Source organism: Oreochromis niloticus, linkage group LG3 (genome assembly GCF_001858045.2).
Source record: "Oreochromis niloticus isolate F11D_XX linkage group LG3, O_niloticus_UMD_NMBU, whole genome shotgun sequence".
Taxonomy (NCBI): domain Eukaryota; kingdom Metazoa; phylum Chordata; class Actinopteri; order Cichliformes; family Cichlidae; genus Oreochromis; species Oreochromis niloticus.
In genome coordinates this window covers 64400718-64413446 of record NC_031967.2, presented here as the reverse complement: position 1 = coordinate 64413446, position 12729 = coordinate 64400718, and the positions used below count along the sequence as shown (strand labels likewise).

General features: G+C 42.9%; 2 protein-coding genes across 2 annotated transcripts in view; both read right to left on the bottom strand.

Annotated features, from left to right (window-relative positions):
* Positions 1-12729, bottom strand: part of LOC102078817 (zinc finger protein 665) — a 1047781-nt gene that overhangs the window by 1008148 nt on the left and 26904 nt on the right. The gene's annotated exons all lie outside the window — the stretch shown is intronic.
* LOC109201340 (general transcription factor II-I repeat domain-containing protein 2-like) lies at positions 1454-4439 on the bottom strand. Its single transcript, XM_019356972.2, has 2 exons — positions 2134-4439; positions 1454-2043 (listed from the first exon to the last, which is right to left on the bottom strand). Exons 1-2 carry the CDS (start codon positions 3393-3395, stop codon positions 1926-1928), a joined length of 1380 nt encoding a protein of 459 aa, XP_019212517.1. The 5' UTR covers positions 3396-4439; the 3' UTR covers positions 1454-1925.

Genomic DNA, 12729 nt, shown 5'->3' with positions numbered 1-12729 from the left:
AAATATGAACTAAAGGTGAGAGGCAAATGAATCTACCCTCTGGAATTGCTCAAACCCATACACACGCGATGCTACAAACTCAGAGGACTAAGAAACTGGAAATTAACCCACACTATGGCAAGCAAGAAACTCAGTGTACAAAATTCAATATCCAAGTGGGACACTATGAACAAGAGCTGAACTATGAAGTACTAAACTATCTATCCATCTATTCGCTTCCTCTTATCCTTTTCAGGGTCGCGGAGGGTGCTGGAGCCTATCCCAGCTGTCATAGGGCGAGAGGCGGGGTACACCCCGGACAGGTCACCAGTTTGCCGCAGGGCTAACACACAGAGACAGACAACCATTCACACCTATGGGCAGTTTAGATCTTTGGACCTTTGGACTGTGGGAGGAAGCCGGAGTACCTGGAGAGAACCCACGCAAACACGGGTAGAACATGAACGGGTAGAAAGAAAGACCCCGGCCTGATGGTGGAATTGAACTCAGGACCTTCTTGCTGTTCAGCAACAGTGCTAACCACCGTGCTGCCCCTAAACTATACTACTAAACTATATTAGAGCAATCTCAGTAATTTACTCAATAGTCACAAAACATGAAATCATGAGACAAAAGTCAGACTACGTGTGTTGTAGCAGAGTAGTTGGGGTCTGGGATGAGGGTCCTCCCTGCTGCTGTGATGCCAGGGGCAGTCTGCTTGTCTCCACCCAAGGGAAAAGGGTAACATCTCCTGGGTCTAGGTGCTGTTTCCCCCTCTGGGGGCGAGGGTACCTGGAGCTGGGGTATAGAGTATGTTTGGGAAGTGTGACACTGTGTGTAGAGTGTCCATTTGTGTCTGTCTCCACATTGGGTGAGTGCCTAACCCCTTTAACAGTCCATCATATACAAGCACAGGTGAGCCCATAAATGGCAGGAAGTAAACATTCTTTACTAAATAAGGAAACCAGAACCTTTACATAGAATGTACCTGCAGTTTAAGACAAGGTTTAAAAATTTAAGTACAACAATGACAACTTTTATCAAAATCACTCCAAGAACTACAGATCAACTTACCTCAAAATATATAAAGCATATAAACAATTACAGCAGAGGTCTCAAACTCAATTTAGCTGGGGGCCGCTGGAGGCAGAGTCTGGGTCAGGCTGGGCCGCATTAGGTTTTCCACAAGAAAGGCATGATTAAAAAATCCCAATCTTCTCAAATCTCTTTATTTTTATTTTTTTAACACAAAATAAGATGAAAAATAAATAAACAAATTAAGAATTAATAAGAAAATAAATCAATCTGTAATACATAAATAAAATGATAATAAGATATTTTTAGTCAGTGAACTTGTGTGTTTTTTTTCAGTCTTCTATATCTGCTGAATTTAGATTCAAATGTCTGTATTAACAGTTCTATAACCTTCTTCTGAACATGAATGGAACACTGTAGAAAATGAATTGTTCTTCTGAACATGGCTTCTCTTGCCTACTCCTTGCTGCTAGAGACCTGGCAGCGTTTCCTCTCGCATAGCCGAGCCAGATTTGGCCTGAGGGAGGAAGCAGTTGAGACCCTCAGTATGTCTTGAAGATGATCATCCGTAAGTCTGGACCTGTACTTGGACTTATTGAAGTTCAAAGTGGAGAAGAGCTTTTCGCACAAGTATGTGCTACCAAAAAGGCACATGGTCCGCTTGAACATTTGGGAAAGCCGAGGGAAACTAGGGCTCAATTCTCTCAAAAATTGTCCAAGCTTGTCTGCTTTTCCATTCACCTCCCTGAACTTTGCTTTGAGTTCAGAGTTGCACTGCAGCTCAATGAGCTCCATTTGAAGCACAGAAGGGGCATCTTGCACATCAAAGGAGAAGGGGTCCGCAAAAATTTGAAAGGTGGCTCTGTGTGTCTTGAAGTCAGCAAATCTGTGATCAAATTCCTCCTGTAGCCTCAAAATGACATCAACATACTTGTCACCACTGAATGGTGTGCCTGCATCCACGAGTGCCTTGCATGCTGGGAAATGGCAAAGGTTTGTCTGAGAGAGCTGGGCTTTCCAGAGCGCAAGTTTTGTGGAGAATCAAAGGAGTTTGCAAAGAAAAAAGTCAAAACTCCTTTGACTACGATGACCTGGATGACTGAGAACCTTCACAGACATTTTGTGGAGAATGCTCTCACGTTGTCATAGGCAGCACTGACAAGTTGCCCCTGGCCTTGTAACTTCTTGTTTAGTACATTAAGCTCATGTGTTATATCAACAAGAAAAGCTAGGTCCATGAGCCATTTGGGATCACTTAGCACAGGAAGACTAACTCCATCCTTCTCCATGAAGGCTTTCACTTCTGCTCTCAACTCAAAAAATCTATTTAATACATTTCCCCTGCTGAGCCAACGCACCTCAGTGAAGTAGAGCACATCCCCATATTCTGACTCCATTTCCTCTAAAAAAGCACGGAACCTTCGGTGCTTTAAGCCCCTGGATCTGATTTGGTTGATGCATTTCACAACAATAGACATCACATTGTCAAACTTCAGGCATTTGCTGCAAAGGACCTGCTGATGGATAATGCAGTGCAGAGCAATGGCCTCCTCCACGCCTTCCTCTTCCAGTTTTTTTTGAACAAGTGCCACCAGTCCATTTTTCCTCCCTGTCATTGATGGCGCTCCATCTGTTGTTATTCCAACAAACCTCTTCCATGGCAAACCAACATTCTCAATGACATCACACAGCTTGTGAAATATCTCCTGAGCGGTGGTCTGGCCATGCATTGGAATTACTGTGAGCAGCTCCTCCATCACTTCAAAACTGTCATCAACACCACGGACATACATTGCGAGCTGGGCAGTGTCGGTGATGTCTGTTGTCTCATCAAGAGCGACTGAGTATACACTGAAACATTTGGCTTTCTCACACAGTTGGTCATAAATGTCATTTGACATGTCAGAAATGCGATCTGCTACGGTGTTGGCAGAAAGGCTGATGTTGATAAACTGACCTTTCTTTGCCGGACAGACTATATTTGCAGCCTGCAATATGCACTTTTTGACAAATTCACCTTCTGTGAATGGCTTTCCTGCTTTAGCAATCATCTCACTAACCACGTAGCTAGCTTCCACTGCTGCATTATTCTCTTTGGTTGCTTTCTTGAAGAAATCTTGCTGCCTCAGTAGATCTGCTTTAAGACTGGCAACCCGGTTTGCTCTCTCATCTCCCTGGTATTTTGCATACACCTCAGCATGTCTAGTTGTGTAATGACGTTTCAAATTGTATTCCTTGTGCACTGCAACTTTCTCTGTGCAAATAAGACACGTCGGGGTGCCCCTGTGCTCAACAAAGAAATATTGCATTTCCCACTTTTCCTGAAATTGTCGGTGCTCATCACCAACCTTTCTCTTCACTGCAGGCTTTGAAAAAGACATGTTTGGGGCTATGTAACATTTATAACTCTACTTGGTGTCACTGTCGCATTGAAGTTTCAATCAAGCATTTAGCTGACGGACGTCTCAACGCATAGAGAACGTCATTTCCCCTTCTTTTTCTTGCAACCGTAGCACGGCGATCGGCGGATAAAAAGCCGGTAGCAGTCTCCTTTGTTTTTACGGTCGATGTTCACGTCTTTCATGATGACACGAACACCGTGGCATTTGCAGATGGTAGAAAGTACAGGGATAGCGAGCGCAAAAAAGGCGACTGCTCAAGGACTGTTAGCCGCCGGGCTGTTGTTACAGGAAAAAGAAGCGTAAATGACACCGTGACATATAACACATAACATCACCTGTTTCTGATGTTAGTTGTTTTGACTGCTTTTACATTATATTGAAATATATGTAATGTTCATGTATGCTGCAATGCAAACGGAGTGATGCAAATAAAAAACATCAAACCAAAAATTACGGTGCGACCCTATACTTAGTCCGGGTTACCGGGGACTGTTATTGCCGATGAACAGGTGTCGCTATGGGACTGCAGACTAAATTGGGCTGCATTGAGTTCATTGCTTTTCTTTTATCCCGCCGCCTATGCATCGCAAAGTTAATATGAGGACTCTCTCTGTGAAAAAATAACTAAAAATCCCACTGACGTGTGTATAAATCTATATATGTGTAATGTCCCGCTGTGCAGCAACTTAAAAAATTTTTTTTTTGAAGTGTTGTGAACGCAGCGCGCTGGGGCGAATGTCCGCGTTTGCCCAATAGAAAGGAGGCAGCCAGCCAGGCACAGAAAAGAAAGAAACACTCCAGGGCAATGCTGCTGTAACTTTTACTCATTGAGAAATGTTTCCCTGCTTGCATCAAGCCCGGCTGATAGTCACCTGAGATCCATATCCCACCCCGATTGGTAGGTTAGTTCAGCTCCGCACACAACACTGTAAAGTGTCATACATTATCAAACTCGCGGGCCGCACTAATATTAAATTTATTTTCATATTAAGGTGGGGGCCACAAACTATCGTCCTGCGGGCCGCAATTGGACCGCGGGCCGCGAGTTTGAGACCCCTGAAATACAACAAACACAGCAGTACTACTAATGCTAAATACTCAAAGCTTCATAGAACTGAAATAAACATTTATTTTTAGCTCCATTCTGCTACTGATATATACTTTATTTTTTCTGAATATTAAACTTGTTGCTGCCTTTCATAGTGTGTAACTTGAAGGCCCTGAGTACTTTCTCCCACACTGAAAACACTGGAATGATAACATTATTTGAACATTACCTAATAAGACTGATTCAGGACAGACAATTAGTTATTTAAAACATTTCTAGCAGTCCTTCACAAACAGTGAACAGTCTGTCTATTCTCTCCATCTGTCAGCTGCTGCTGGCTCTTCCTCCTCCTCTTCCTCACACAAATTAAAAGAAACAAGTACTGTTGAGAAACTATAATACAAAAATTACAATTAAAATTGTTAACAACAAAAAAAACTGGTGAATATATAACTAATATGTAAACAACCTAACAATCCCCCAAAGTCACGTCACATGACAGCGTAACATCTAAACACAAGAGGGGGGAGGAGAAGCAAAGTCTGCCTGCCATTCGCTGACACGGGAGCAGCAAGTCCGGCGACCTGGCTGTTTCGTCTTTGCCGAATGCACAGCATTGCAAACAAGAGCAGAAATTAAAGTAAAGAATTGATCTCACCAGGCTAGAATTGATCCGATACCGACTTGTAGGGCTGCACGATTTTGCATAAAATGAGAATCACGATTTTTTTGCTTAGAATTGAGATCACGATTCTCTCACGATTTTCTTTTCTAGTATAAATGTTTATTGCGCTTTTTAACTGCACATCAACTTCGTAACAGTTGAGACTGAACATAAAAACAATAAATAAACATAACAACAAATGTCTCACATTTTGTCGTTGCTGCTTGAAATTCCGTCTCCACCGTTGCTCGACACTGCGTGTAAAGAGCAGGAAGTGCAACAATAGAAAAATAGTTGCGGGACGGCACTGTGTAGCGTTTGTCTAGGGCAGGGGTGGGCAATCTCAGGCCCCGAGGGCCGGTGTCCCTGCAGGTTTTAGATCTCACCTTGGGTCAACACACCTGAATCACATGATTAGTTGGTTACCAGGCCTCTGGAGAACTTCAGGACATGTTGAGGAGCTAATTTAGCCATTTAAATCAGCTGCGTTGGTTCAAGGACACATCTAAAACCTGCAGGGACACCGGCCCTCGTGGACTGAGATTGCCCACCCCTGGTCTAGGGTGTTGATCATTTTCCTAAATCCCTCGTTTTGCACAGTGTTGATGGGAGCCATATCTTTGGTCAGGTGATAAGTAATAGCCTCCGTAATTTCTTTGTGCCTGCGGGAGTTCAACGGGTATAGGGAAGCGCTGTATAAGGTTCCTGTTATTGATGTTTGGGTTGTTGCCCGGAACGGATTTTCTCCTGTCACTTTCTCGTCATCCCTGACGTGCTCTCCGTTGTTTTTTCCCTGCCAATTTTAGCATCACACGGCACAGCTTCTGTATCATGTGGTATAAGGCTCCGCCCTTGTCATTTGTTGAGCAGGAAGAGTGAGTGCTTGTTTTCATGCAGATTACGTCCCGGATCAAAATGCGGTACAATCGTCGTCGTCTTTTTTTTTTTTTTTTGTAAATCGTTGTCATTTGGAAATGAGATCGCACATAAGTATGAATCGAGATCGCGATTTTCTAACGATTAATCGTGCAGCCCTACCGACTTGGTATCAAATCGATACCAAGTCGGTATCGATTAATAACGCATTGAATAATGCGATATTGATTCATTAAATCCTGAATTGATTTCTAAATATAAATGTATTTTGCCAAAAACGCAGGGAGCTCACAAAACTATTTCAATGACCACCAAACAGTTAAAACAATAAATGAGAGCAGGTGAACAGATTCCACACAAAGACGTGAACACAGAGCGTGGACCTGATGGATTAGTGACATGTCGTCTTCCTCACCCGATGGCATGAACACGGACACGCCGTCGGCGCAGAAAGTCAACATCTCACTGATTCTGAGCTGCAGCCTTTTTTCCTCTCCGACCAAAAGAAAGCTTCATTTTTGCTGTTTAATACATTTGTTTTTTAATTATGCCAAATTGAAAAACGCTTAGTTTGTTTGTTAATTTGGGTTAACATAGTCTGCAAGGTAGGGGGGAGGTTGTACTTGGCACCTTGGGCGAGTTGATTCTGAGACATCTTCATTGAAGAAGAAACTAGGCTGTATCTTTAGGATCCAAGGAAAGCACCATCCGGCTCGAATAGGGATGGGTATTGATAAGATTTTAACGATTCCGATTCCATTTTCGATTCTGTTTAACGATCCGATTCTTTATCGATTCTCTTATCGATTCTCTTATCGATTCTCTTATCGATTCTTTTGAAAAGGGAGAACACTCAGGTCGATTAGCTTTTTATCTTCTCTTTGAACAAGATAGAAATTTAGGAGTAACATGGCCTTACAAACCCAACAGTGCGATCTCAAGAGAACCAGCCTTCATTGGGGTGTCACAGGGTCCCCAGGAAAAAAAATGTAAATGTAAAATAATAAAATAAATATTCTTCTATACTATAACATAAATTATTCTGTAGCAATTACACAAGAATATCCAGTAATGTCCCTGCCTACAATTAAACACCTTCACTTACCGAAAATCGGGGGCATCTGCTGTGACAAATGGGTGCAAGCCTTTGACCATAAACTTAGTCACTGCTCGGTGACATTCATCCTGGCCTGTAGACTGCAGCGACAACTGCCAGCAGCTGAGCCAGCCCGACTCTGTCTCTCTCATCACGGTCACCTAAATGCACAGTAATGGCAGGTTTTGTAATAAAGCAGATCGCGCTAACATAATATGCACTGTTAGTTGATTACTTACCTGCCGCATTAACGTGCGAACATTACCGCTGCTGCTGAGTTCAGATTCACGAGTCCGGAGCGGAATTAAAAACACGACATTCATTTAAGGTCATCGCGTGTTTTGTGAGCAAATGCTTTTGCAGATTCGTAGTGTTTCCTCCCTTAAGTGAAATATCTACTTTGCAAGTATTGCAAGTTGCCCTGTTGTCATCCATTCTCGTAAAGTATAAACAAACTTTTGAGCGTTTGAGCCGCCATGTTTCCTGCCAGGTAAATGACGCTCCGCAACGTGGTGACGTCATTCGGGGCGACTGGAATCGATAAGGGAATCGTTTGCCATTTTGGCAAACGATTCCAAGGAATTGAAACAGTGGGGACTGGTTCTTAACAAGAACCGGTTTTCGATACCCATCCCTAGGCTCGAAGGACCAAGGTTAATTTGGGTTGAACCCAGAACTGTATAGGCGTTGGCTGAATAGCAGTGGTGTTCACCTTGGTGTGTCGGTCAGAACACACAGGACGCACAGTTAAAGGTTATACCGTCTTTACTGTGATTCCTCAGCTTAACAGCACAGTACAGCAACACAGTAATGCAACCGCAGGCTTACAAATTGGTGAGGGGTGTGGGTGTGGTCTGTGAACAGAACACATACAGAATACTAAATGTAATAAAGATCGAAGTCATGAATTATGATTCATTAGCTTTCTTCGAATTTAACCAGAACTACAAATAGGAATTCCTATATGAACATTTACATGCACAAGTTTCATACACTACTCCCAAACCCTTACAGTACATGACACTGATTGCCAATACACCCAACAACAATATATCACAAAACACCAAATGGCTTTAGCTTACAGCTAGCAAGCATGTAGCATAACAAGTAGCATTAGTAGCATGAACTAGCCACATAGCGAACAGGTCAAAACACATTGCACTTCTACATCCACTAAATGTCTAACTGGCATAAAAGACTAAAACTGTCCTTTCCAGGCAGGGCTCCACGTCTACTCACAGTTCTTTAGCGACGCACACAACTCACACCGTGTGTAGACATCCCCTGCTCAGTCAGTCTGTCAGGTGGCTCTTGCTATGTCTTAGCTCCAACTCTGATCACTGGAACATGTGCTCAATAGCGCAACTGTGCTCTCTCGCCACAAGGGGGCTCCCCCACACAGCTGACAGCCTTTCTAATATTGCTGTTTTTCTGTGTTTTATCCTCCGTTACTTTGAAACAGTTACTGAGTTAAAATTGAATTGAATCAAATCGATTATAGAAATCAGTGACGATACCCAGCCCTAGTGAGTAGCCTAAGCCCAATAGAAGTGGATGTAGCTGTGGGTAATGAGAAAAGATGAAAAGGTTGATAACACATTATATGCAGTAAATGCACTGCCCAAGTGTCCCCTCTCCCCACTGCCTGTCAATAAAGAACTTTGTGTTGACAAGATTGTTAGGTAATCATTTACAAATCTATAATATCTGCACTGCAGCAGTGTCTATTTGTGTCTGTCTACATGTTGGGTAAGTGCCGAGTATTTGGTTGTGTATATGGGGGTGGGAATGCACGTTTGAGTCTGTGTGCGCCTGTTCGTCTGTGTCTATATGTCAGGTTGGGCCTTAGACTCGACCTCTCTGGGAACATATCAGGCCCTCCAACGTACGGAGGCCTATCTCCCCTCACCACACTCCCTGCCGGTGGCTGATGCCCTCAGACGGTGTGCTGGTGGTTCTTGTGAACTGGGGCTGGGTGCTCATGTATGTACCGGCTCACTCCTGGTGGCCAATTGGTGGGGCCTGGCGCCTGTGGCCCGGCTGGGCCCCTTCCGGGGGTGGGGTGCCCCCAGGCCTCTGGGCCTGAAGCTCGGTCCTCTCTGGCACAGCTGGCCGAGCCCGCGGGCACGCCACTGCAACCCCCTCCGGCCTCTGCTCTGTGGCTGCTGGGTGACATCTCGTTTGGAGGTCTACTCAGCTCTTCCCAGGAGGGTGGCACGGTTCCCCCCCTTTGGTGGTCCTCCTTGGGTCCTCATACTCTGGGGCCTCTGGATGTCTGGGGACTGGATCTCCTCCATAACTGCTTCATGCCCTGGGGGACGGGGCTATGGCTCCCCACACTCCCTAGCAGATCGTTACATGGAGAAACCTTTGGAATACAAGCATGCTTATCCACACAGGTGTACACACGGGTGTTCACAGACAAACTACACCTTTCTTGGCTACTACCTCAAAGCATATTGTGAGCTATCTATCTTGCGTGCTGCACAACAACATTTAATATTTAGTATCTACTGTTATCTACTGCTAGCTAGTTTATTGTGATGGTGCTGTATTTATTATGTCGCTGTTTTTTGGGGTTTGTTTGTTTTCTCTTCTGTTTTTTTTCTCCACAGGTGATCCAGGTGTTTTGTTTGTTTTCTCTTTCTTCTCCCCTTTCTCACATCTCTTCTACCCTCTATTTTTCTTTCTCTCCCTCTCTTTCTTTCATTCTTTCTCCCTGTCCTATCCCCCAGTCATGTCTGTCCCGACTGTAACAACTGAAAATAAAATAAATACATAATTATAATAAAGGTCAATCAAATGGACCAAAATGGCAAGGCCATGATGATCCACTTGGTAAAGTAAATCCGCTTGGCATCTCTCTTGGCCTTAAGACAATTCTGATGGCTAAAGATCCAAACGGGACAGGGAAAAAAAAAAAATCTGCATGGACAGCGTTAACTGATGAGGTTGAAAAATTCAATACTTACTGTGGTGTCGCGATTGAGGAATGACCAGGGACGGTAACTAAGATATTGACAACGCCACCTGGGGGAGGGCGTTACAACCCAGGAAAGATTTCTCTAGCCAATGTACGTATTGCACTGGCTACCAAAGCCCACAGACTCGTTATTAACGGCAGAGGTGAGACAGATGAGGCTGTTAAGGGTCCGAAATTGAGGACGAGAGTAAAACAATGATGGTCCAGAAGAGGTCAGTCAAACAATTGATTTTAATGAATACACGCCGCGTGGAGAGATGTAAACTGCAAGACATCAGTTGTACATCTTCTTCCCAAAATACACTTCAGATTGCTTTTATAACATCAGGGTATTGTAACGCCCCCTCTTTCGTTTACAGTCACATAATTTGCATCTTAAGAACATTATTTGCCTCCTCTACAGATAATGATCAATTCTAAGAGATAAATGCAGACACAGAAGTTCCTCTTTCTGGCATCCTCTTCCGAATATGGTGATGATCTTAGGCCTTTGAGGTCACCATGAACTTGTCCTCCTTTTGTCACCTGTTACTAGGCAAACTCAAATGCAACAAGAAGCTGAATACATTCAGGCCTTTGCTCAGCTACTATTTTACTGTATCAATATACTCAGCATATGAGTTTTGATATATATATTTAACTCAATCATTTAAAGTGGTTATAACTGCACCTGTAATAAACATGTTAATATGTGATTATGATAACCCCTGTAATACAAATTATAACATAATGCCAACAGCTTCAATAAATGCTTTGATGAAATGATAATTAATGCAGTGATAAAGATGATGGTTATGTACAGTAGCAGTAAAATAATTTCTTTAATTCTACACTGCCAAATGCCTCCTTCTGATAGTGGAGCACAGCTGTTTCTTATAAGCCTGGTAATTGTGGGCTGGGAAGGTGTGGATGCCAGTGGTGCGTTTGTGGACAGCATGTAAAATCCTACCCCAGAATCTACTTCACTACATTACATTTAAAAGTTTACTCTTTGGCCACCACGCTTCTGCCATTTTTTGTTTTTCAAAATAATTAGCCACAGTCAAAGCTGTGCTATGAATTCTGGGATGTGTTGGGCCGCGAATGATACACCTGACTCATCCTTCAAGTCTGGGGAAATGAAGGGCGCATTTGGAATTGGGACAGCCTTCATCACGTCGCTGTGGTGTAATCAGCCTTCAAATGGGATCTCAAAATTGTACCAAAAAACTCTGTACCTCCCTCCATCCAACCACACACTTCTTCGGGTTTGCCATCAGCCCTGCCTGCCTCAGGGAAACCGGGACGGTAACCAACCACTGCACATGCTCCTATAGCTATCACTATGAATGACGACATCATCCAGGTAGGAAACAGCACATGCAGTGTGAGGACGCAGCTATCGCTACAGGAGGTGCTGAAAAATGGCCGGGGCTTCAAACAAGCCAAATGGAAGTGTGACGAATTGGTACGAACCATACAGAGTGGAGAAGGATGTTTTTGTCTTTGGACTCTGCAGACCAGGGAATCTGCCAATCAGCTGCGTTTCAAAGTGGTGCTCCAAGAGAGTCGTGCAGACGGGCAGGAGGGAGAATATATCTGCAAACCACTGTTGCAATGCAGGAACATCTGATTTATTGGAATGTGTGAGATGTTAACCACAATAACTCTTAAACACACGGTCTGAAAACGTCATGCCCACAGCACGTTTTTGAGAAAAATCAAAATTTTTGTCCTTGAAGATCATTTCAGAGCTTTTAATGAGGTGCAAGAACAGTGTTCAGTGTGAGTGGAGAACAGCCAAGTCTCCTCCTCTGATAAACCTCCACATGTACCACTGAAAACAGTTAAATTAGTTTGAATTTGAAATCATGGCTCAAACTACTTGTTCTGAGACCAATTCTTTATTTTTCACACCAAACTGTTTAATAAGACAAACTTTACACAGAGTTCATCAAATATAACTAACACTTTAACATTATTAGGATTTCATAATACAAACTTCAAATCAACAGGAAAACAGCTGCAGAACATGTGGATCAAAATGAATCCATTAAAAAACAACACGTGGACTTCAAGGATACAGTAAATACACTAAAGTGAAAGGAGGAGCCAAAATTTGAAGGAATTTGAATTAAGTAAAAGTCACCTGTGATCTTTAAAATGGTCCTGATGTGTGCTGCTGTTTTTACCTTTCAACATTTCTTTGCTGCCACTGTGAATATGAATGTGTTCTTTGCCCAATTAAATAAAGGTTACACTGACTCACTGCTTCGTCTTCTGGTACAAACTGGTATTATATGGAAGTACAGCCCAAAACCAGTTTAGCTTGAGTTTCTTTTTTCTGGACATAAAGTCACAGCAGGTGTTGTTTCAAAGCTGGTGGACAGATTTAGTTCATTTTGGAGGTTTTAACAGCAACTGCTGTGAAATTATTTGCAGTTTTGGGAGAAAATCATTTAAGAGAAGGGATTACCACAGCAAAAGATTACATATGAATGAAGGATTGAAATTTAACTTAGGTAACACATAAAATGAATACAACTACTAAACACTACTGTGTCCTAAGGGAACAAAGAATAAAATGTAACAGGGATAACATTTTAGAGAATTAAAATCCCTCAAAGGAAAAAACATAAACTTGATATGCATATCTATACATGCAGC